Raw genomic sequence first — 27,192 nt, 5'->3', positions numbered from 1 at the left:
TTCTGAAATCTGCTGCCCAGCCTTTCTCTGCTTTCTCACTTCCTTTAAGTCTCTTCTCAAATGTCACCCTAGCAGTGAGTCATCCCCAGAGTGTATATTTGCTACCACCCCTCCCGCATACTCTGTATTCCCCTATGCTGCCCTTGCCCTTATCACCAATCCTGACTAACTATATGTTTACTTGGTTTTTTGGTTTAAAAAAAATTTTTTTTTGTGGTTATTATCTGTCTCTCTCCCTGGAAAGTAAGCTCCATGAAGAAGGGACTTTGTTTTTACTGTGTTCTCTATCACCTAGGAAACAACCTAGCACATAGAAGATGCTCAATAAATATCTGTTAAATGAATAAATTCATTAGTAAATTAATGGCTCTTCTGTGGCTACTTAACATATTTTAATATTATTTAAGACCCTTTATGATTTTGCTTCAATTTATGTTATTTTTTTAAACCATATTTCTTACCTTTGTACAAATCATTCAACTTAATTAGGTCATTTACTTACCCCAGAGGTAGTGTACTTGATGACTGTAGAATATGAATGTTTGAAATAGGAAGTAAGGAACTCAGTCTAGTTTCTGAACTGGCATGCTGTGACACTCTGCCTCACCAGGAACTGGGCTGCCCGATTGTGATCAACATTTAAAATTTATTTTACTATAGCTGAGTATTCTGCCAACAGGCAATGTCTGTCAAACAGAACTTGACCTGAGTTGTTTGTGTAAGTGGTCCAGATTAGATACAATTTACCACAAGTCAAATGGTTTAACATAAGTCAAATTCTCACCAAAGAAAAATGTACGGGCAAGAGATGACTTAACTTTCGGATTATGTCCCTGAGCGCTGCGAGGGCATTGACTGTTCTCTTCAAGCAGAATGAGTGCCTAAGGATGCAGGGTTATTGGCGCATCACACCTGTGAGGTCTTTCTAGGCAATATGTGGCTTTGCTCTATGCTAGTATAATTATGTTGCATTTATTGCTAATTTAGCGGTTTCTTGAGTCTTAATCTCGTCAACTGTTCTCTCAAAATTCTGGTATTTGAAATTATGCTAGGACCATAAAATGATTGAGAACCATGTGTTTAGCACCTAGATTTTAGTTTTGCTAGCTCAGTTGAGGCTCTTACTCAATTCTTGCTGCTTATTAATTAATGATTATTAATGTTGTATTTAAAATTCACTTTTTTTCTATTTTTTTAAAATTGGGGTATAGTTGCTTTACAATGTTGTGTTAGTTTCTGCTTTACAGAGAAGTGAATCAGCTATATGTATACATATGTTCCTTCTTTTTTGGACTTCCTTCCCATTTAGGTCACCACAGAGCACTGAGTAGAGTTCCCTGTGCTATACAACAGGTTCTCATTAGTTATCTATTTTAGGCATAGTAGTGTATATATGTCAATCCCAATCTCCCACTTCATTCCACCTCCCCTCTCCACCCTTGGTGTTTATACGTTTGTTCTCTACGTCTGTGTCTCTATTAAAATGGTACAGATGAACCTATTAGCAAAGTAAAATTCACTTTAAGTTTATGAGAATAATTATAGATTTTCCCTGGGTTCCATGTACTCACTGTTCTTCTTTTTTCCTGTTGCCCTCTTAGAATTCACTGCTGTTTGGTGGGTCACGTGTGATGTGGGTTAGTAGGAAGAACTGATGAAGATGGTGAAGTGGTTTAAAAAGCTGAGTGACACATGTTTTGAAATATTGTGAAAGGCAGGGTGGGATGACACATCACTGGTCCCACAGCAACTGGAAAATAACTTGTCTTATGACATCTGGTCTGTCAGGCTCTTGTCACCAGATTATACGTGGACATTTACTTCGGAACAAGTCCATCTCCTCCCAGGCTCCTCCTCCCACACTGCATGCTTTGAAAATGTATGAAAAGGAAATAATAATACTTTTTACAGAGCACTTTTTAAAACTGCTTGTGACACATGATATGAGGAATGAGATAGAGCAGGGCCAGGGTCCTTTTCATGGAACTGACATTCTGGTGAGAAAAGATAGAATACACACAGTTAAAACAAGTGGCATAGAGTGATAAATGCAGCAAGAAAAAATGAAACCAAGTAGTATGAGAAAGAGTGAGTAGGGTTGAAGACACTTTATATGGGATGGCCAGGAAGGCTTCTCAGGGGAGGTATTGTTTGAATCCAAACCTGAATCAGGAGCAGAATGTAGGCAAGTAATGTCTGGTGGCATAGTGTTCCAGGCAGAGGAAGTCAACTGCAAAAACCCTTTGTGGAGCAGACAAGGGGCAGAATGACAGAAGCTGATGGACAGAGAAGCAATGAGGGACAAGATGCAGTCTGATATCTGAGTAGGAAACAGAGCCTGTGGGACCTGGTACTTCTAGTTAGGGATTTGGGTTTGTCGGAGGGTCAAGGGAAACGATGGAGGGTCTCAAGTAGGAAAGGCCAGAGCACTTTAAAAAATACCCTAGTTTCACTCTCGGTAATGGAAAACTTGATATTTGGAAATTCTTCTTACTAAAAACAACAGAAAATACTGGACAAAATATATATATATATATATATATATATATATTTAAATTTCCTTAAGGTGACAAAGAGCTAATAAAATACTGAGAAATTACTTGGCGTAGATCCGGGAATCCAGAGATACAAGTTCAGCTAATAGGGCTGGTTTTGCTCTGAAGTATTTATTTGTGGATCCAGAAGTGGCTGAGAGACTGAGCTGTACTTTTGGCAACAAAGAGAACAATTGACCTTTGTCTGATGGTAGATGGGCTGATTTCATCTTCCTTTGTCTTAGAAAAAGAGTTCCTAATGGTTGAAAGTTTTGTTACAAGGATGTTTATCGAAGTGCTATTTATATTAGCAGAAAATTGGAAGGCACATAACTTTCTAGAAATGGAGGACTGGTTAAATAATCATGATGTGTCCATACAGTAAAACACTAACAGGCATTTAAAAAAGTAAAAAGGCTAACAACAAGAGCTTGGAAGAAGCCTCATAATATGCTCTAAGGTGAAAAAAAATCCTGACTATAAAATATTATGTATGGGAGTTTGGGATTGACATATACATACTACTATTTTAAAAATAGACAACCAACACAGACTTACTGTATAGCACAGGGAACTCTGCTCAATATTCTGTAATAACCTAAATGGGAAAGAGTTTGAAAAAGAATAGATATATGTATATGTATAACTGAATCACTTTGCTGTACACCTGAAACTAACACAACATGGTTAATCAACTATAGTCTAATATAAAATAAAAAATTTTTAAATTATGTACACATCCCATTTGTGTAACATTATGTGCATACATGTAGGAAAATATAGAAAAATGTTAACAGTGGTTATCTCTTGGGATTGGGGTGATGTTTAATTTCTTATTTACTTGCTTATATATCTGTAATAAGAAAAATGCAAAAACCTAATGCAAATTGCTCTGTATTTTTAATGATAAATAAATAGTATATTAGAAAATACTGCAGAAAAGTACAAATAAGAAAATAAATAGTCCTGGAAGTCTCACTTCCATAGATAATCAGTATTAGTATTTGGTTATGAGGCATTGAAATAATTCTTTATAAATTTATGTTCATATAGACCCCAAACATTTTATACATGGGAACATAAAACACAGTATTCTGCTGGCTTACTTGTTTTTTTTAAAAACTCAAACAAATATAGATTCACATTTTTTAAACCTCACAGTATTTAACTTTACTTCAACTCAATTATTTATTTTATCAATTTTCTATTGATAAATGTTTAAGTCTTTGAAAGTTTCAGTTATTAACAATGGTTCAATGAACATTCATATACATTAATGTAATAAAATCATTAAAAAACATTTACAGTAGTATTTACCCTTTAGATAGGTCCCCACAGCATTTACTCAGCCTTCCTTAAAACATAGGCCAAGTAGTTGCCAGGCTGCAAACAAAGTTAACCTCACAAAGTGGTAGAGTGCTGTAGCACGTGATTAAGGAAACTTCTACCCTACAAAATATTTTGCCCCCAAGATGCAATTTAACTGTTTTAGCAAGGAGCACATCTTTTCCTTTATACAATTAAAGGTCTAGAGTGAGGGAAATGTTGGTTCTAAAGTCATCCTTATTGAAAAGTTAAAGTTATTTATGATGGGTAGTTTTGCTCTTTCTCATTTGCTGGGCTTTACACAAGGCCATGATGTTCACTTGGGCACAATTCCAAGGGCCTCCATTCTCATTCTCATCTGAGTGGATGGCTCTAGGTTGTGTGAAAATTATGGGGCATGCCACCGAGACCCTAGTATTCAGTTTAGTTTGTTTCTTGCTTGGTTATTTTGTTGGTTTATTGATTCTCCAACCAGACCATTACTAAAAGAAATACATGAGAAAAGAATCCCAGGAATATGTTTCAGGGTTTCAGAACATAGCAATGAAAATAGTGTTTACACAGAAGTTCAGAAAAGTTACATATAAGAGAATAAAGACTTCTTTCATAATTTAGACAGAGTTGGTTTGACAAAGGTTTTCAGCAAATCACATAACCAAATATAGAAATGAAGGTTGCTGACTCAGGCTATTGCACTAACCACTAAACTCAGCTTCCTCTCTTAGCTGCACAGGGCAGAAGCACAGGAAGAAAAAAAAATGCCACTCTTTCTGGAACAAGCAGACTTTTGGAAAATGGCCAGTTCTGGAGCTTGACCTATACGATGCATCCTCCTACAAGGTGTATACCACACCCAGAAACCTTGGAGAAATCATCATGACACAGATGAGATAATCTCAAAACCTTCTGATTTCACGTTGACGTGATTAACATGTCAGTAGAAGGTTCTGATGAGAACTTAAATTCTTTACTCTGGAAATAGGTGGCAATTCTAGTATCCCAGAAAATTTAAATCTGTCAATTCTGTTTGGGCAGTTGATGAGAAAATGGTGTTGTTTCAAGTCCACATATCAGGGGCACAAATACACATATTAAAATAAGAAATAAGGCACCAGATTAGAATGAGGCAACACAATGTTAATGAAGGCAGTTATGTCCAGGAGATAATTTTATTAAAGTGTCATCAGAGTATTTGCCAAGTACAGAATCACATCTTCTCTATCATGTCTCTTATTTCACTATACATAGATTTGTATACCTGCAGTCATTCTTTGTGGACCTAAGAGAAATACTTTCTTTATACCAAGAACAAATTCATATACAAGTCAGTTCTTCTTTATTGTATTAGCTTTGCTTAATTAGCAGATGAGGTCTTTGAGTCCCATCCCAATGTTAGCATGTCTGAATGGACTAATTGTTTGATTGATTGATTCATTCAATTCAACAAATGTACGTTGAGCCCCTACAATGTGCCAGGCATTGTGCTAAGAGCTGGACATACAAAATTGAATAAAGGTGAAAAGTCCCTGACTTCATGAAGTTTAGAGTCTGGAGGGAGAGATAGACAATAAACAAAACACTAAGGTAATAATTATAGATTGACAAAATTGCTGTGAAGGACTAAACAGGGTGCTTGATGGGGAATAACAGCATGAACCAACAACGCATTTCTGGGGAGGAGAAATTTAAGTCAAAACCTGAAGGAAGAAAAGGATCCAGGCAGGAAAGGAATGGGAAGAGTATTTCTAGCAGAAGGAATAGCAAGTGCAAGTGGCACGAGGTAAAGTCATAGCAAAATGTAGACACTCATATCCCAGTCCCTTGGGACATATATCTCTGAATTCAGAATTTGATTTGCATTTTAGAAAGTTAATATAGTGTGTATATGATATCCATATATTTACCCATGTATTATATGTCTCCCATAGACACCTGGGGATAGTACCCTGTAATCAAACACATTAATATATCTGCAGTGGAACATGTAAATATTAACACAAATTGGGATAAATAAAGACTATATATTTTTTTGACATGGCCTTCTGTCAGTTTGCTTCAGGCTTTGCTGCCAAATGAGTTCAGGTCCAGTTAGGTTTTGCCACCAACTAAATTATCAAAAAAATCATTTTTCAGAGCCTTTTGGATTTGGATTTGTGGATTAGAGATTATAGACCTGTAATTTCCCCCACTTTCCCCAATTATTATGACTAACATTCAGTAATTCATTTATTCAACACATTCTTTTTTGAAGGATTTTCTATATATCAGGTAGTGTTTTGAATGTCTAGAAATGTATTCAACATGACAATATTTATGTATTTTAAAAAAGAAAGCCTACTTTATTAAATATAGCTATATAAGTTTGAATGTTAATTTTATACCAATATAGTAAAATATTACTAACAACAGCTTAAGAGAAACAACAACAAACCCCATAAGCCAGCACAAAGCATCTTGGTGTGTAGGCTAACTTAGAGAATCTAGAATAAGTTCTTGTAAGAGGGTAGTGAGTGGCTAGAATCTACAACGGGCATCCCTAAAAATCCTTTAATGTGATACTCTTCCAATCCATTCAGAATTTCCCGATACTCACATTTGCTTTTGATAATTAAGGGAGCAATTGTATCTTTTGGATAATTCCTGCTCCAAATAATGAGTTTCAATTCTGTTCTTGCATAGTACCAGATACTAAAGTAAGAAATTTGTAGGCATAATTTCATTTAGCCCTAAAACATAAGATAGATATGAATATTATTTCCTTTTTACAAATCAAGAAAAAGTTTTAAAAGCAATCTGGGGCTTCCCTGGTGGCGCAGTGGTTGAGAATCTGCCTGCCAATGCAGGGGACACAGGTTCGAGCCCTGGTCTGGGAAGATCCCACATGCCGCGGAGCAACTGGGCCCGTGAGCCACAACTACTGAGCCTGCACGTCTGGAGCCTGTGCTCCGCAACAAGAGAGGCCGCGATAGTGAGAGGCCTGCACACCGCGATGAAGAGTGGTCCCTGCTTGCCGCAACTAGAGAAAGCCTTTGCACAGAAACGAAGACCCAACACAGCTAAAAATAAAATAAAAAAAAAAAAAAGGAATTCCTTCAAAAAAAAAAAGTAAAACAAATATCCTTCTAAAAAAAAAAAAAGCAATCTGAAGGGGACACTGGATCTGCATCAGTAGAGCCAGGCATGCAGGGGGGTTTACCCCCTGCTGTCCAGGGTGGTAAATGACCAATGACTGACAGGTGTGGAATGAGAATGCTCAGGCCCCTTGCATCAGGTTAGGACAACTCCGAGATGTAACGGACACTCCAGAGGTGGCCAGTGGATCAGGTGGAGCCAGCCTTCTGCAGAACTGACGAGGTCACACCCTGCCTTGGTTTCCTCCTCTTCCTGCTCCTGCTTCCCCTCCTCCCTCGCCTTCCAGATCTCTCCCGACTTCCTTTAGCAAGTTGCTTGCTCAAAAAGTCTTGCCTCAGGGTCTGCTTCTGCTTCTGGAGAACTCGGAACAGCCTTGCTGAGCCCTGGGGAATTCCTGACCCATGGAAACCATGAGAGGTAATGACTGTTGTTAGTGATTGTTGCTTGAACCATGATTTGGGGCACTTTGATAGGCAGTAATAGGTCGTCAGAACTCTCTGCAATGCTTCAGTAAGTGTATGCAGCAAGGAGCTCCTAGCTCTTCCTCAGCAGGATCTGTGGCTCAGTCCATCCCGATCTGACAGACACACACACATTCCAGATATAGGGTTTCTGTTCTCGCTGTAGTGTATCAGCTAACACCACTATCTCAGGGCCCACCGACTGTCTGATCTGCTGAAACAACATTGCCTTGGATTAAGGGACCCACTTCATAGTAAATAAGGTGTGACAAAGTGTACATGACATGGGATCCACTCGTCCTACCATGAAGCACCTCACTTGGAAAATGCTAGCCTGACAGAGCATGGAACAGTCCTTTGAAGGCAAAGCAAAGATGAGGTGTGGTCCTTCAGGGTGTGTTGTGTACCACAGAGTAACAGCCAATACATACCACTGGCTACCCAATAGGAGGAGTATAGAGGTCCCAGAAACAGAGGCAGGAATAGGAGTGGCCCTGCTCATCATCACTTCCAGTCACCTACTTCTTCTTTTTCCTTTGGATCTGCTTCTATAGTTCCTTCTCGCTCCCCCAGCTTTGGTGTACTTCCAGCAGCCACAGCTGTGGCTCTTCACGGGCAGAGTGTCCTCTTTGGACTACTGGAGACATTTTACTTGCAAGTGAGGAGGGCTGGAGATGCCCTCCTTTCCCCACAGGGATGCCGGTGCAGGTGTGGGGAACAAAAGCCCTTGCTCTGAAGCTGAACTTGACCTCTGACTACCCCCGCGGAACCAGGATGTGCTGAGGTCTCATCCTCTCCTTTCTTCTGCTTCGAGGAATCTGACCTAACTCACCAGGGTCACAAACAAAATAAATGGTGGGATCAGGACCTAGGGTTGCCATACTGAGCAGATAAAAATACAAGATACCCAGTTAGATTTGAATGTTGAATAAACAGCAATTTTTTTAGTATGAGTATGTCCCATGCAATATTTGGGACATAACTTGTCTTTAATTTTAAACACTGTTTATCTGAATTTCAAATTTAACTGGGTGTCCTATATTTTATTTGGCAACTGTATCAGAACACTAGCCAAAGTCTAATTCCGGTACCTATGAGTTTTTTAATTAATAAATCATTTAAAATCTGTAAATAAATTCAATGCACATATTACAAAATTCAAAAGGTAATACTGTAACCAAGCAAGGGCTTTTGGGCAGAGAGCCAAACTTTGACAGTGGGTTTGTAGCAAAGTAAGTGTTCATGGCAGGGCACCAAGCAAGGGAGTGGGAGACAAGCCTCAGATCCACTCCAACTTGGTCTTTGAGTTGGGAGTGTTTTAAAGGGGAAGAACAAAGAAGCTGGGGTTAATCATCGTTTTGTGACATTTCTTAATCGGAGGTTTGGAAGTCAGGACGTCTCTGGTTTACAATTCTCTGGCCAGGTGGTCCATGGCTAGGGGTCTGTTAGCTCATCTTGCTCTGGAGAAACAACCTGAGTTTGTATGTTAATAATGATTTCTATAATAGCAATTTTAGTACAGTAACATGTTGTCAACAACAGCAATTTTAGTCATCTGACTGGTTGATTAGTGTTCAATTAGCACAGGATTGAGGTCAGAAGGGACAAGAAAGGGAATAAAGGTTTGGATAGAGAGAGTAATCATAAACTCGGCAGGGGAACTTGGTTTTAGGGGAACTCTGTTTCAATAGAGTAAACAATAAGTCTCCCTACACCCCTGTGCCCAGCCACTCAGGTCTCCCATTTAGAGGCTATCATGGTAGCCTGTTTCTTATTTATCTTTCTAGCAATATTCTCTGTAAATGCAGGCACAATTATATATGCACCTCTGTACTTTTCTTTATTAGTTTAACAGCCTATCTTGGAGAAAGGTCTTATCAGCCCATCTGGAGTTACCTTGTTCTTTTTAATAATTACACAGTTACTTTAAAAAGGCTCTATTAATAGTCACGTGGATTGTTTTCAGTCTTTTGCTTTTATAGATAACCAAAGTCTGGGCTATCTTACTTTATTTAATTTAAAGAGACTCCAGAGTCTAAGTACCAAAATGCAGATCAACAGATTGAAATGATAAATGCTCCTAATAGAATTGAGGAGAGATGTAGGTTACTTGATAATAAGGTAGAGGAAGTTCAATGGATGCTATCTATGTTCTCTGACATTTAAAATTATTCTGCCCTCCAATAAGTATGCTGGAATTATTTGAGTGGATATGAATACATTTTGCATGTAATCCTTTATAATAACTCCCCAAGAAAACTAATAACCATTTACCAATACAAATATGGTTATCATTTGCCATAGGAGTGAGAATTCATGGCATTGTACTTAATGTCACCTGGGAGTCAGTGCATTTTCTAAAAGGAATTACTTGACAGTGGAGTGTCTACTGCTCAAATGCACAAAGACAAGAGTGTGTTTTAAAAAGACTGTTTCTGGGGTAAGCAGAAGGGCCTATAAGTCAGTAGCATTCCTTTCTAGAAAGGCAGCCTTAGAGAAAGAAGAACAGATGAGAGGTAGGCTCCTGGAAGTTTGTTATGTTAATATGCAACAGAAGGGAAGATTCATTACAGGGGAGGAAGACACAGAGCCCAATTTGCTCAGAGGTGAGATATATGTTGGGTTTGGGGGTTACAGGAGATTGACTAGGGCACATAGTCTAGTGTATCATCAAATAGGGAAGTTCTTGCTGGCTGCTAAAATGATGGGGAAAATGGAATGACGGGGTGGCATGCATGAAATTCTTGTTAGAGAGTGATATTTTTTGAGGCAACTGTGGGGTTAGAAATGTCCCCTGCCCTCAGTAGATTTATAGAATAATAGACTGACATGGAAACAAAGATGCTATCTAAACAAACACAGAATCATTTTGAACAGAATTCATATACTACAGTATAAAACATAAGTAATATACATGGTGTAGATTTCTTTAAACTCCGTAATTCTCTGCTGGCCAAGCGTATTGAACTAGACCCTGAAATAAGCCTCAACAAAAGCAGGCTAATGTAGTAAGAATTTAGTTTAAAAGGGAAAATACAGGTTCTTTAATTCCTCTGTATCCTGGCTTTTCCCCTTTCCACCATTAATCTTTTTGCTGCCTTTCAAAACTCTTCTGGTAGATTTAAAAATTCTAGTTCTATGGTAAATTTATTATTTGGAAAAGGAACACTGGCCGAGTGGGCCCTATAGCTTTGGCTTTTTATCTTACAACCAATGTCCACTGGGACAGGGTAGCAGGTATTCTCTGAGTTGTGTGCATGGTAAGTGCGCTCTCACGCTTTAGTTTATGTTAAATAAATATCACAGGAACTGAAACAATCTAACACTGCTCAGCCACAGGATTTTCTTCAGCACTTCCTTAGAAGTGCTACTATAAATATACAAGCCACATCACCCACTTACAAATAGTACTTGACACCATGTGAATGAGTTTCTTGAACAAACTCATTCCTTTGGGGAGGGGCTAGAGTGCAAAAAATAGTTTCTTCTGAAAACAAACAAATAAAACACTGATATTTTTCCAGGCATTGCCTGGTAGTACTAGTGTGCCTACACTCCTGTTTCTTATTTCTTACTCTTTCTAGGCTACCTACACTTCATCATTTCCTCACCAGGTAAAAGATGGTAAAAACAGTGAAAATGATCTTTATTCCTAAATCTTCTCACTTTCCTGTCTTCATCAGTCCACTGATGGACTCTCCTGTTCTCGTGGGCTGGTATCGTAGGGGAGGAAAAAGTTTTTCTCGTCCTTCTTAGGGTCCTTGGCTGGGTCTGAAAATTAAACTGACAAAGACAGATGAACAGGAGAAAAGCATACAACGTGTATTGAATTTTTACATGTGCATGGAGCTTGCACAGGAGAATGAAGGCTGGAAGAAGTGATTGGAGCAGGAAGCATTTGTATCTTTTAGACAAAGAAACAATAAATTTGCAAAGAATTGACAAGAAAAAGGGGTTTGGGGGATTTCCCTGCTGGCACAGTGGTTAAGAATCCGCCTGCCAATGCGGGGGACACAGGTTCGATCCCTGGTCCGGGAAGATCCACATAACGCGAAGCAACTAAGCCCGTGCGCCACGACTACAGCGCCTGCGCTCTAGAGCCCGCGAGCCACAACTCTTGAGCCTGCAAGCCACAACTACTGAAGCCCACGCGTCCCAGAGTCCACACCGCAACTAGTGAGCACAGGCACCGCAACTACTGAAGCCCGCACGCCTAGAGCCTGTGCTCTGCAACGAGAAGCCACTGCAATGAGAAAGCCACGCATCACAATGAAGAGTAGACCCTGCTCGCCGCAACTAGAGAAAGCCGGCGCAGCAACAAAGACCCAACGCAGCCAAAATAAATAAATTAAATAAATAAATAAATAAAAATTTAAACAAATAAATAAAAAATAAAGTGTACAATTCTCTGGTTAAAAAAAACCAAACAAAAACAAAAAGGGGTTTGGGCTAAGGGTGGGTAAATGGTGAAGAAGTAACTTGGAAGATAAGGGTTAGTTTAACAAGTTTGTTTTGCAGATTCTTCTGGTGCCTTCTCTGGGCTAAGAGTCTGTCTCCAGTGAAAGGAGAATTTATTTCCTGTGTTTAGGCAGAAAAGAGGGTAACTTTATCTGCATTTACTGCTTCTTAATTGCCTTCAGCTCAAAATAATTTTTATGTCAAAGAGGCATACTTTGGGATGACATTCTGGTTTCCTTCAGAAAATAGGAGTCATGAAATTAAATAACTCTAAGCTCAGAGGGACTTGGAAAGGCCATTTGGTAGAAAAATCCAGGAGAAATAAACATAGACTCTCAGATTTTCAGGGCTGGAAGGAAACTTAGGAGAATTCAAGTTCTCCTAAGAGAGAGAGAACTCTCTCTTAGGAGAGTTCCACATATTTGAATCTCTCTGGAAATATGCAGAATTGTTAAAAACAATTTCTAGCTTTTTGAACCCTTAAGTTTTTTAAGCCTACTCCCTTCCTACCTTCGAAACACAAATTACCAATTCCTAACTTTCAAACCAGTAGTATTTTAAAATGTCGTAATTATTGAACTTAACACACAAAAATAACATTATATGTCACTGCCTAAATTATGTTCATGATTTATTTATTTTGCTTTAAAACAGTAATTCTTTCTTTCCCAAGATAACCTTCCAGTATATTTTTCTATTTTCTCGTTTCTCATAGCAGTGTAAAAACAGATATTAGCCCTGTTTTCCTCTTCTTCCCTTGGTTCAAATCTCAAAGGGTATTGCACTGGAAACTTGAGGGGCCTAATTAGCAGAGAAAATAAGATAAGAATAAGTAAATACAATAAACTATTTAAAAAATCAAATTCTGAAGCGGAGGGGACCTTAGTTAGATATCATCTAGCAAAATATCTCCATATTGTAAGATGAAGAGAGGACGATACAGAATGTTTGTGTGACTTGTCCAAGGATACACAGAGGCTTAATGGTAGAGCCTCTGCAAGGTCCCATTCACTTGACTTCCAGACAGGGCTCTAAGAAAGATCTCAAGAGAAAGTTCAATGCATAAAGAGTATTTTGGTTTCCCTCAGTTTCTGAAAACGTGTTTACTAGGCATTTGGATTCTAAGAACTCATTTTCTTCCTTCGTTCGTTCGTTCCTTCCTTCTTTCCTCTCTCTCTATTTCTTCCTTTCTTTCCTTCTCTATACTAAGCAGCTAACTCCAATTTAAACTCTTTTGGCTTCAAAATTATAGGAAATATTTATCTACTGAGCCAATTCAATTCTCAGACAATTCTCAGTGTCTGGAAAGAACTCCAGAGCCTCCCAGTTCTTGGCTATTTACAATAATGAAGGGAAGCAGTAGTATAGGTAATCCAAATTAACAAATAATTCTTGAGAAATTTCAAACTAAATTAAATATGGAAATTAATAACTAGATTGATATATTAATGGGATCATCCTTCTTAGGCAAGGCATATATACCAGAATGTTTAGGGCTTTGCTTTCAAAAGGAGGGGACTTACATGACATCATTCAACACTATCCCTACAGCCTGTAAAATAAATTTTATAAGAGCAACTAATATTTTGGAATATACTTCAGATAGGAGAAGTCTAAGCAATTGGTTATGGTTTGTTTTAAAGTATGTAATATATTCAATATATGAAGGAAAGTGGATAGTAGAGCTGATAGGCCTTCTGTGATAAAGTTCCTAGGGTGGATCTCATTTGGAAATGCCAAAAAGTTGAGAGAGGAACCAGGAGGAGTGATCACTTGTAACAATTTCTAAGAATATTATTAACGAGGCTTTCTCTGTAACCCATTGTGCTCATTCCTGCCTGCTCCCCACCCCAGTGAATTATTTTTTCAAATTCATTCAAACTCTGTGCATCTCTTCTCTTCTGATTATCATTATCTTTCTGATTCTCACTTTTTTAAGAGAGAAGGTAAGCTACTGTTTTTATTGAAAAGGAATTCCATATTTTACATCTCTTCTCTTTGAAGATTTTGCAAAGTAGATATCATGAATAATTTAGAGTTTTCTTTTATTGGAAACATTTTTTAAAGACTGCATCAACACATGGGAAATAAAAAGATGTTCTGATACAAAATGAAAAGACGCTGACCTGTCAGTGCACTGTCCTAAAGACCAGTGTGCATCCATGCATCACAGAAGTTCTTGAATGATTGTTTTTCAAACTGCTAGATGGGAAGAATACAAATGGATGAAATTCTTCTTCATTCTCTGAAGATGGCATAGTTCCAGATTCTTTAGACTCTTTTTATTTTTAAGGATCATGTGACCCTTTGTATTTTCTGTTTTCTTTAAGTTGATTCTTCTTATATAAACGATTCCAGAATCAGACACCTTTATGGACAAGTGTTTTGCTAAAAAGCAGTTCTTCCTTTATCTATAGATTTTCCTCTTTCAGGCCATTCCCACTTCCTCTTCCTTAAATATCTCATTTCCCAGTTTTTGACCACTAGGTGTCATAAGTATTCACACAAATGTCTCAAAGATGTAAAAATAAACTTTCTCTTAAAATGAGCCCCTGAACGTATGACTTTCCATATGCAATCTTATATGACTTGGGCTCATGTATTAGCTCCAATTTACATGTGATTCAAATTCAGATTAGAAAGTTCAGGAAAAGTCACAAAATCAAGGAAAAATGAAATGGAAATCTTGTGGTGTATAAATGGTTTGTCAAAGGGGCAAAACTGTGTAGCTTTGAACTCTGCAGAACTTGTTCCTTCCAGACCCCCTTCCTTACTTGACCTCCAGAGGTTCCTTTAGAATCATTGTATGAAATCAGTAGGCACCTCCTTTTAGGAATGGGCTTCACAAGAGCACATTGAAATAGCCTTTGGAAATCTTTGCATTACTTTGCAATAGTGATACTCATGAGACACTGGAACCCACTCTCATTCTACTTATTTGAGGTTCAGCGGAAAGGGTTGACACATTAGAAAATTATTTTCAAGTCATGGCTTTTTAAAGCTAGGTTGATCAATTCTAACCTTTTCATTTTGTGTTGGGGAAATGATACCTGCAGTAGTTTGCTCATTGTCCAAAGATGGTAGCAGAACTACACATTGGACACACTAGGAGTCTTCTGACTCCTAGTCATCCTAGGTCTTCTGTGTAGTTCTTACTGTTCTTAGGATAGATTCATGTATCTGCCTTGGAATTTTGAAAAAAAAAATAAACCAAAGTATTCCTTAGACTGTGTTCAATATTATAACAAAAATCTCAGCTCAGGGGACTTCCTTGGTGGTGCAGTGGTTGAGAGTCCACCTGCCAATGCAGGGGACACGGTTCGATCCCTGGTCTGGGAGGATCCCACATGCCGTGGAGCAGATAGGCCCGTGCGCCACAACTACTGAGCCTGCATGCCACAACTACTGAAGCCCACGCGCCTAGAGCCCATGCTCCGTAACAGGAGAGGCCACCACACCACGGTGAGAAGCCCGCGCACCGCAACAGAGTGGCCCCCGCTCGCCGCAACTGGAGAGAGCCCGTGTGCAGCAACGAAGACCCAAAGCAGCCAAAAATAAAAAAATAAATAAAATAAAATAAATTTATAAAAAAAAAAATCTTAGCTCAGTAAGCTTCCTCTGTGGAGATTTAATGTTAAAAACAGTAGTAGCCTGTTAGTTGTTGGCACAATGACAGGAAACAAATTTTAATACTCTCATTTTACAGAATTTGCAGATTTCATTTTAATTCAGACAGATGGAATAACTGTTCCATTTAACTTTTCTTTGTATTGCAAGTCAACCAGACCCATACATATCTTTCAATGAATTTTTTAAGGAAGATGACCATATTTAATGAAAAGATAATCTTTTGGTAGTCTAAGTAAAAAAGAATACTACTGTTGTTCTCACCAAGATAGGCTTAGTCATTTGACTATAAAAGCAGTGAAAATATTGCATTTTAAGTAGCTGTGCCATAAGATAATGAATTTTATTTGTGTAAGGTACTTTATTACTTGAGATGAGAAGCGCTGTCCTTGTATGATCAAAAGACCTGAAGGGTCCATGGCCTTAGTGTTCACTCGGTTCCCATGGAGAGGACACTCTATATCCCTCTGGTAAATATGGCCCTTTTGTTTATTCTGACTGAGGTTTCCATGGTAAGTCCAGGCACAGAATTTCTTTTGGGTAAGAATTTTCCCCTAATTACAATACTAAACAATTGCTTTACCTAAATTCTCTTATACAAATTTTGAAAGACTGAATTAAAAATTAATTCTTTGGCCACAATGACAGTGCATGGAACTAGTTAAACTGGTAATTCTGAGCATTGTTTAAGATGTTTTACCCAGAAGTGTTGTAAGGTCAAATAAGTTAGAGAAATAGGCTGTATGCTTGAAATCCTTTCTTAGACATTAAAAATGCTGCTTAGCGTATTACAGGCTCTGAAAAATCCTGCAGTTAAGAAACTTGCTCAAATCTATTGAAGCTAACATTTTCCAAGCATCATTGGTCAGAAACGTTAATTGTAAAATACCATATAACATCTTGTGAAAAACAGGTTGAGAAATCTTGATTGCCCAAATGACATACAATCCTAAATCAACTACTCTGTTTCTTGCAATGTGCAATCCTTCTATTGGATTTTTATCTCATTTATTGTCAGTATCTAAACAGTATTCCCTTTGCCTCCATGGCTACTTTCTGGCCAGTAAGAGTCATAGTTGCAACATGAAAGGCCAAAGCCCTGCTAAGTTTATCCACAGAAATTTCCAAGTATCAATATCCTGTCAACAGATGGACTATTTTAAAATATTACTTTCCTGCGTGTTATAAAACAGTTGTTTCAGTTGATTTCCTCTAACCCATTTATTTTCTTTCACTTAATGTAAAATTTTTCCATGTCAGAGTCCATGATTGATTACTAGAGGTCAAATAAGCCTGGACTAAAAATACAATTGTATTTCCTGGGAGTTGACATTATGGCTGTTACCTTATTGTAGGAGTAACTTGCACATTCAAGATGGAATACGAACTCGTTAGTGTGGCATAATAGGTTGAGTGCAGTCGTTTCTAAGGTGGCGTGGAAGTGGTACACCCAGATCACCACTGGTTATGTGGGATTAGCACAAGAAAGCAAGATAAAGCAAGGTAACCTGGCTACTGTGTCACTTTCTTGTTATCAATTGGCCTTGGGTCCTGATACTTCCATAACTGGCTTATTCCATAAACCTCACAGAGAATTGTTAACAATATTTCTGGATACAGCCATTGCTTAAGTGATTTGCTTTCCCTGTGAGTATTTTTTATTTCTATATCCTGCGGGAGAGAATTCATTTAGATTATTTTGTCACCATCCCATACAAAGAACTCTTACTAAGCAGTTTTATCCCAAGCTACTGCAAAGACCATTAACTACCTTCAAGTTCAAGTTCAATCCAGAAATTAGCCCAAACTCTAACTCCATTAGTTATGTGCAGAGCATCAACATTTTCTTCTCTTGATATACATGCCATGAATCCTACAAAAAATTTCTATAAAGAATTACTTGCTCTTTCTGTCATCAAGGGTGATATAATGATTGTGGTTATGGGAACCCAGAGTTTCATAGAATTTGTTTTGGTCCAAGACATATTATGATCTGGTTCCCCCCTGCTACTTCAACTGATATCTCATTACTCTTCTTCTTTCTTTATTAATAATAAATGGATTACTAGTCTCCAAATATTCCATGCTTTTTCTTGCTGTCCTTTTTTGCATACGTGCTTCTCTTCCACTGGAATGCCATTCTCTTCCTTTATCACACAATTAAATTCTTCTCATGTTTCCAGATTTGGTTCAAGTGATACCTCTTCTAGGATATCTTTCATGTTCATTCCTAAGCTCAAAGAAAATTTTAATTGCCATGAAAAAATTGAGATTAAAGACTTCAATAGTTAGTGAATTACTTTGGGATAGGAGTAGTTGCTGTATCACACAATCCTCAAAATATATAATTTTTCAAATATGTATGATAGAAGTTTACTTCTCAATCACATCAAATCCTAAAGGGATTAGTGGGAAACTTTCCTCCAACTAGTGATTTAGGATTTCAGCCTCGTTCTCTCTTGTAGGTTCACCATCTGACACTGTGCTTATCTGTATTCAGCTAGTGGAAGAAAAAAAAAGAGTGAAGAAGATATAACCACTTCTTAACAATCCTGATCTGGAATTAATACACGCTTGTTTCCATTACTAAGAACAAGTCACATGGCCCCACCTAGGTGTATTGAGGTTGGAAAGTGCGTTGCCTGACTGGGTTGCAGTTCCTGGTAACAACTCCAGGAAGGAAATGCATATATTTTGGGCATAAGAGTTAGCTATCTCTGCTACAGTTAATATTCTTATGTTTGCAATGACGTAAACTCCAACTTAAGAAAGATTAAGCACCAAGGTTGTTTTAATGAAGTCATCTGGGGGGTTGTTCTGAGAAGCCAAGAAAGAGCTGCAGGGATCGGGCAAACTGGGGAACTTCAGATATAGGACCTGGAGACACAGTGCCATCATGGTTGTCTTTTGTTTCTGTTTTTCCTGCTTATTGATTTTGTCCTCTTCTATTGCAGAGAGATGGATTCATATACATGGTGGGGGTGTGGGAAGGTAACCAATTCCAGGCTTAGAGTCTCCAAATTTTGTGATTCCAGAGCAAAGTAAGAATACGTTTTTTCCCCATTTTGCTATATAAAAATTCCACAGACAGACTCAGGACAATTTGTCTCACGTGTTCACCCACTGAACCAATCACTGTGGCTACTGCTAAGAAGTGAGATATATATATAGGGCATTTATGGACCCAGTCCCTACATGACTTGGAACATTATAATCTTATTTCAAAAAGTCCTAGGGTAAGTGGAAGAATTTTATTGCCAAGGTGGATACAAACTTGGGATATAAACTAGATTAGAAGAAGGGCTTCAACACATTGGAGAAGTGTATGCAGCAAATAAGGAGTATAGGAGCAGGACAGCTTCTGCTGTTTTAGCTGAAGTCCAGGCTTTGTTGTTCCAGTTATAGAGCACAGGCAGAGCAGACTGAGCATAATTCTGAAGGGCCCTAGGATTTTTGGAATGGTAAATGAGCATTGGCTTCACCGTAAAATCACCAGCTGCATCGGCCCCTAACAAGAGAGTCCGCCTGTCCTTTGAAGATTTGAAGTCAGGCATTGATGTCTCCTCTCTAGCTATGAAAGTCTAGGTGGCATCTTCTTCCAATATAGGGCATCTTCTTCCAATATAAGTCTGTTGTTTCGTGTAGTCACCTTCATTAATCATCTTAGCCAGATCTTCTGTATAACTTGCTGCAGCTTGTATATCAGCACTTGCTGCTTCACCTTGCACTTTTATGTTATGGAGATGGCTTCTTTCCTTAAACCTCATAACCAACCTTTGCTTGCTTCAAACTTTTCTTCTGAAGTGCCTTCATCTCTCTCAGACTTCATGGAATTGAAGAGAATTAGAGCCTTGGTCTGTATTAGGCTTCTGGCTTAAGGGGATATTGTGGTTGGTTTGATCTCCTAACCAAATCACTAAAACTTTCTCCATATCAGCAATAAGGCTGTTACACTTTTTTTTATTATTCATGTGTTCACTGGAGTAGCAATTTTAATTTCTTTCAGGAACTTTTCCTTTGCATTCCCAACTTGGCTAACTGTTTGATGCAAGAGTCCTAGCTTTCACCCTATCGTGAATTTCACCATGCCTTCCTCACTCACCTTAATCATTTATAATTTTTGATTTAAGTGAGAGATGTGTGACTCTTCCTTTCACTTGAACACTTAGAGGCCATTGTATGATTATTAACTGGCCTAATTTCAATATTGTTGTGTCTCTGGAAATAGGGAGGCCAGAAGATATGGAGAGAGAGGGAAAGGCTGGTGGGTGGAGCAGTCAGAACAAAGGATTTGAATAAATATTTTTCCAAGGAAGACATACAAATGGCCAATAGGTACATGAAAAGGTGCTCAACATCACTAATCATCAGGGGGATGAAAATAAAAAGCACAGTGAGCTATAACCTAACACCTGTTAGAATGGCTATTTTAAAAAAGAGATAAAACATGCTGGCGGGGGTGTGGAGAAAAGGGAACCCTTGGGCACTGTTGGTGGGAATGTAAATTGTTGTAGCCACTATGAAAAACAGTATGGAGGCTCTTCAAAAAAATCAATAATAGAACTACCATATGACCCAGCAATCCCACTTCTGACATACAAAGGAAACAAAACCATTATCTAGAGAGATAGCTGTACTCCCATGATTGCTGCAGCATTATTCACAACAGCCAAGGTATGGAAACAACCTAAGTGTCTGTATATATATATGTCAGCCTTAAAAAAGAAGGAAATCCTATCATTTTTGACAATATGGGTGAACCTGGAGAACATCGTGTTAAGTGAAATAAGTCAGACAGAGAAATGGTATCATTTTTATGTAGAATTTTAAAAAAGTCAACCTCATAGAAAGTAGAAAAGTGGTTGTCAGCAGCTGTGTCATGGGGGAAATAGGGAGAGATAGGTAAAAGGGTATGAACTTTCAGCCTTAAGATGAATAAGGTCTGAGGATCTAATGTCTAACACAGTGATTGTAGTTGATAACACTGTATTGCATAATTAAAATTTACTAAGAGAGTAGAACATAATTTTTCTCACCAAAGAAAAAGGGGGTAATATGGGAGATGAAGGATGTGTGAATTCACTCTATGAGGGGAATTCTTTCCCAACGTACAACGTGTATCAAATCATCACATTGTCCACTTTAGATATCTTTCAATTTTATGTTCATTATACCTTAATGAAACTGAAAACAAAAGGAAAAAGTTAAGTCAGGGTTTCCCAACATTCTTTTTATTATTACCCTCCTAAAGAGCCATTATTTTCCTAGTAACCATTATTTCCTATGAAATTTTAATACCAGTATTCTGTATATATGTTTATGTTCCTTGGCCCGTTTGAGGGACATAAACTATTGTAGTATCTAAAAAAATTTTCACTCCCCCAAGAACCAATAGTTGCTGGTGGGGCATATTGCCCCCACTTAACCCACCGGTGAAGTGAATGGCACTGCTTTCAATATCATCATAATTAGCTGAATAGTAAAAAGAACGCTCAATTTGTAGTCAGTTGTCTATGGGGGAGTAAAATACCAATTCTAACTTGTACTATCTCTCTCTCTTATTTTAGAAAAATCATTCAATTTCCTTATTTCTCACATATTAAATAGGGTAAGGTTAAAATAATAAGCAAACAAAGAAACAGGATGGTAAATACCTTATCTTGTCTTATCTTATCTTCCTACATCACAGGGTTGCTGTGAGAGTTACTTCTCCCGAAATCAGTTGATTTACCAAGATGGGACTCACCACAAGATTGATTGTGAGCTCCTTCTTCACAAAACCAGAGTCTTGATGTAATTAACATAGAAAGAGCCTCGGGTGTTTGCACAGTAGTAATGGGAATGTGGCAACGATCTTTGCATTTCAGTTGAGCAAGCAGTCAGATAACAAACTTCTTTAGTGGAGACTTTGTCTAGACATAAAAGGGAACTCATGCCCTAATGGAGGAAAAAGTCACGAAGGGAAATCTTAGAATATTTTCCTCTTAGAAACCTTGAAAACAATATCAAACATTGCTTGACTTCAGTGAATTATTTGCAGTCAAAGACAGGACTAGGTGAGTGCAAATCATTCCTTCTAATATTTTATCCATTGCTTTTTATAATGGACATAACTTATCTTTAGTGAAACAAGGTTTCAATGTAAACTTTCCTTTTTAACCTCAGTTTATTAAGTATAACATCTGCAAGCTGGTCTTATGAAATGCATTTAACTTTGAACTCTCACAAAATCTGAAATACACAATTTGTTGAAAAATAATAATACATCTAATATTTATTAAGCACATAGCATATGCCAGACCCTGGATTAGGTGTGTTACAGCCATGGTTTCCAATTCCTATAGCAACATGTAGAGTTAATATTACATACTGTATCAGTTGTCTGTTGTAGCAACGGTCATTTTATTTACTCCCGAGTCTGTGGGTCAGCAATTTGGGAATTCTGCCGATCTTGCTTGGGGTCACTCATGCGGCTGCAATTCGCGGGCAGCGAGGCTGGGAGCTAGTTGGTCTAGGCAGCCTCAGCTAGGACAGCTTGTCTCTGCTCCACGTGATCTCTCTTTCTCCAGCAGGTCAGCCTGGGCTGGATCTCACAGCTACGGCATCCCAAGAGGGCAAGAATGGAAGCTGCATAGCTTCCTGAGAACCAGACTCAACTCACACAACATTACAGTACTTCCATTGCATTCTACTGGTCAAAGCAGGTCACAAGTCCAGCCCATATTCAAGAAATGTGGAAACAGACTTCACCTCTTGATGGGAGGAGCTGCCAAGTAATTGTGGCCATTTTTAATCTAATTAATTGCACACATTCTTATGGATGAATTGTTATTTATTGTTATTTATTTTGAGAAATCTCCTAGTAAACTTTTTTTTTTTAAATCCACCATCTTCAGTGTAGTACAATAAAGAGATAGGATAAGGAAATAAAAACTTGTAAAAATTTTATGCATGTAGTGACCCAAACTGAAGAAAAAATTCTTATTGTTAAAATCGACATGAGTTGTGAGTTTTAGAGATAAGTCAAACAAATATACTTGGGGTATAGACACTTCACCCAAATGTTGTCTGTGTCATGGATTATCTTATCATGGAGTGGTGAGTAAGGCTGGTCCCAGAGGTTTAGGCAATGCTTGGTGCTCTGGAGCCTTGCCCTTGAGCTAAGGCTGTGAGGTGGGCCCATAGAAACTGGTGGGGGTGGGACCTTCATGGGGACTTTAGCTTTGGTACAGCCCCCTTACCTGCTGTTTGTTTCCAGAGCTGGTAAAGAGATGCTTTCTTTGCAGCTTGAGCCAGAGGGTGGGAATAATCTGTCAAATGAGCTTGGTGTTGTGAGGGTTAGTGGTTTGTTTTCCCTTCGTAAAAAGAGGCAGGTGAGCACGGTGGACCTTAGGATTGCACAGATCTGTTTTGCTCTCTGTTCTATCATTTTATTTTATTTTATTTTTGTGTGTTCCAATAAAACTTTATTTATTTTTTAACTTATATTTTTATTGAAGTATAGTTGATTTACAATGTTATCTCAACAAAATAAAACATATAACCCAGTTATCTCTCCATTCAAATTACATACTAAGCTTTCAGTACAAAAGACTGGTACACAATGAAGCAACTAACTTTTTGATCCAAGGTAAATCATCTACAGTCTGGGAAGGAATTTCTTTTACTTCTCTCTTACAAATCACTATCTTTTCAATTATTTTTAAAAATATGATGTATCTTGCAACTAGAGATTATCATACTAAGTGAAGTAAGCCAGAAAGAGAAAGACAAATACCATATGATATCACTTACATGTAGAATTTAAAATATGGCATAAATGAACTTGTCTACGAAACAGAAACAGACTCACAGACATAGAGAACAGACTTGTAGTTGCCAAGCCAGGGGGCAGGGGGGGCGTTGGGGAGCGATGGACTGGGAGTTTGGGGTTAGTACATGCAAACTATTATGTATAGAATGGATAAACAACAAGGTTCCACTGTATAGCACAGGGAACTATTTTCAGTACCCTGTGATAAACCATAATGGACAAGAATTTAAAAAAGAATGTATATATGTGTATAACTGAGTCACTTCACTGTACAGCAGAAATTCACACAACATTGTAAACCAGATATACTGCTCTATCATTTAAACTTTTTATTTTCTAGTTTCCGATCTCTAGGCAAACTTAACTTTCCGATCTTTAATTTCCTCATTTTCAATATGGAAGTAATACATAACTCATAGAATTGTTGTAAACACTAAATAATTAATGGCATTAAGGTATCAATATAGTTCATGGCATGAGGTAGATGCTTATTACATGAGTAATTATGAGTAGAAGTAAATTAAGTTGAATTTTACTTTCCATAGATAGCTTATGGGGCCATATTTATATTATTTACTCACTTATTCAAAAAAATTTATGGTGCCTCTTCTGTGTGCTATGTACACTGTTGGGTTTTGGGAATATGGGCACATCGCAGACAGGGTCTGTGGTCACATGGTGCGTGTAGCCTAATCTCAGAGTGTGGTCTAAGGACCAGCAGCATTGGCATCACCAAGGAGATTGTTAAAAAGGCAGAATCTCAGGCTCCCTCCCAGACCTACTGACTCAGAGTCTGAACTTTAACAATTTCTTCCACATAATTTGTGCACATTGACATTTGAGAAGCACTGCTCTACTTAAGTGGATGGAGTCTATGACATTTACTCCATTTGGTACCTAAAGGTGTCCTGGGCTGTAAATCTGAGATACGGAACTAAAAATTGTAGAGATAACAAGCTAGAAAGAGTTTGGTTTTAACCACCCTACTTTAGCAGAATGAAATCAGGTAAGACCTACATGTCAAAGTATTAAAGAGAAAATAATGACAATAAAAGCAAAGGCATACATATTCTAGGGTCCGTTCTCTCATCCTCAGTTTCCTTGGTGGTGAAGGATGTGGTACAAGCTTTGACATTACCAACCCCACCCTGTCCTACACACCCCACCTTCAGCTTTGCTATATTTAGGGGTTTCTTGTTGAATGAATGATATGGTTAAGGCACTTTTCACTGCTGGACATGGGAGAAGATTTCACTTGCTGAATGTGCCCATGTCTGGGTCCCCTTAAGGATTTTTATCAATGATGTGAATAAAGTCATAGGAAGGAGGCTTTCATATTTACTAAGGACACAAATCTGGGAAGGTGTGGAAGAAACTATTAAGTACCTGTTCTCAGTACCTGTTCTCACCCTCTTACTTCATAGAATTATTCTTTTTAGCCTGAAACATAGCTGCCCAGAACAGAAATTTCATTTTTCAGCCTCCCTTGCAGGTAGGTGTGGCCTCATGGCTACCTTCTAACGAAGGGTCTATAAACCAAAGTGTTACATGGAATGACACTTTCGGGTGGTCATCTTAAATAGGCTGATGAACTTCTTGGCTCTTTCTTCCTTCCTGTTGGCTGGAGAGTACATGTGACAGCTGAAGCTCTAGCCTTCATCTTTGACCATGAGGTAAAAGAGGTGTTTAGGATGCTAGAACCCAGTCAAAGGGACCAGGGTCCCTGATGATCACAGTCATCACTCCAGTCCCGCGGGCTCTATCTATGGTCTTTGTTCACATAAGATAGAATACGTTTCTGTTTCGTTTCAGTCGTGGCATCTTAGTGTCATGTAATTCATAGCCAAACCTAATCCTAGCTAATCCAGAGAACTTGCTTATATAGCAAATAATGAAATCAAGATTAAAAAGCTCTTGGGGGGAGGGATAAATTAAGAATTTGGGATTAACAGATACACACTATCATATATAAAATAGATAAACAACAAGGACCTACTGTATAGCACAGGGAACTATATTCAATATCTTGTAATAACCTATAAGTAAAGGAATATTACTCAGCCATAAAAAGAAATGAAATTGAGTTATTTGTAGTGAGGTGGATGGAGTTAGACTCTGTCATACAGAGTGAAGTAAGTCAGAAGGAGGAAAAACAAATACAGTATGCTAACACATATATATGGAATCTAAGGAAAAAAAAAAAAAAGGTCATGAAGAACCTAGTGGTAAGACAGGAATAAAGACACAGACCTACTAGAGAACGGACTTGAGGATATGGGGAGGGGGAAGGGTAAGCTGGGACGAAGTGAGAGAGTGGCATGGACATATATACACTACCAAACGTAAAATAGATAGCTAGTGCGAAGCAACCGCATAGCACAGGGAGATTAGCTCGGTGCTTTGTGACCACCTAGAGGGGTGGGATAGGGAGGGTGGGAGGGAGGGAGACGCAAAAGGGAAGAGATATGGGAACATATGTATATGTATAACTGATTCACTTTGTTATAAAGCAGAAACTAACACACCATTGTAAAGCAATTATACTCCAATAAAGATTTAAAAAAAAAAAAAGAATCTGAAAAAGAATATGTATATATACATATATATATGTATAACTGAATCACTCTGCTGTACACCTGAAACATTGCAAATCAATTATATTTCAATAAAAAAAACTCTTGAGGGACTGAGATGATAGTCAAAACTGTTGTGAAATAAAATGGAATAAAATGTAAATACCAACAGTTTAAAAATATTTCCAAAAATAAACTTGAGGAGAACTGGCTGAAGAGTAGTTTGTATATAAAACCTTGAGTGTGGGTTGGGTGGGGAAGTTGGCAGACACAAGTTTCATATGGGTGAACAGTGTAAGGAGGCTGTTTACAGCAAATGTCAGGTTAAGCTAAGCTAAACTGTACCCAGACCAAGGGAGGTTCAGACTTTCAATTTTCTGCATCGGCACAGCACCTCTGGAGTACTGTGTTCACCTCTGGGCCCATATTGTTCACAGTGTCACATATGAGGGTTACAAACTAGATTGTCTAAAGGGGAAACAGGATGGCATAGTGTCTGACGACCATATCACAGTCAATGGAAAGGACTGTGAAGTATTAGCCTGGAGAGGGGAAAATGTAGGAAATACAGGGGAAATGTACCTTCAACTACTTAAAGGGTTGTCATGTGGAAGAGTGTGATGCCTAATTTGCTTTTTTCCCAGAGGGAATACTTAAGACCAATGAATAAAATGCACTAGAGGCAAAATTCTGCTCTATATAAGAAACCATTTGTCAGTAACTCAGGCTGTCTCAAATGAGAATGCACTGCTTTGTGAAGTGTTAAGTTTGATCATCATGGAATCATCAGGAGCTCTGACCTTCATTTGGTGCTTTCTATGGGGCAGGTGCTTTGTATGTGTTTTCTCATTCAGTCCTCACAAACCCGTGAGGCAGACTCAGTTTTTATCTTTGTTTTACAGATTTGGAAGTCGAGGCTTAGAAAAGTCAAGTAACCTACCCAATACGGTCCTGTGGTGAAAGGCAGAGCCCCGCTGGGAAGGTGCTTTGCCTCCCCCTCTAGCTGTCCATCCACAGAAGCCGTTGGGCACAGGCTGGCCAGAAGGGCAGGGGCAGCTGGTGGTACTGCAAACCAGGTTCCTGAGTTCAGCCACATCTAGAAAAGCCTCTACTTCTTTATCTTGAAAGCATTTTCTTAACGCTAGTAGTATTATTGAGACTGTGTGTGATATGGCAGGAGAAACCCCACTGGGTTGATCTAGGAACCTGTAGGTAAAAAGGGAAAATCATGAGACAAGTAGGGGAATGGATCAAACCACCTAAATTTA

The 27,192-nt window shown here is 38.3% G+C and overlaps 1 protein-coding gene across 1 annotated transcript in view; it reads left to right on the top strand.

Moving 5' to 3' along the window:
* Positions 1-5,496: 5,496 nt before the first annotated feature.
* LOC118883357 (FACT complex subunit SPT16-like) overlaps positions 5,497-27,192 on the top strand; it is a 65,315-nt gene continuing 43,619 nt past the window's right edge. Inside the window, 1 exon segment of the mRNA XM_036830080.1 lies at positions 5,497-5,640. Within this exon segment, the coding sequence (XP_036685975.1) occupies positions 5,497-5,640 (144 nt within the window).

Source organism: Balaenoptera musculus, chromosome 17, assembly GCF_009873245.2.
Source record: "Balaenoptera musculus isolate JJ_BM4_2016_0621 chromosome 17, mBalMus1.pri.v3, whole genome shotgun sequence".
NCBI classification, from domain to species: domain Eukaryota; kingdom Metazoa; phylum Chordata; class Mammalia; order Artiodactyla; family Balaenopteridae; genus Balaenoptera; species Balaenoptera musculus.
This window is presented reverse-complemented; position numbering and strand designations above follow the sequence as displayed.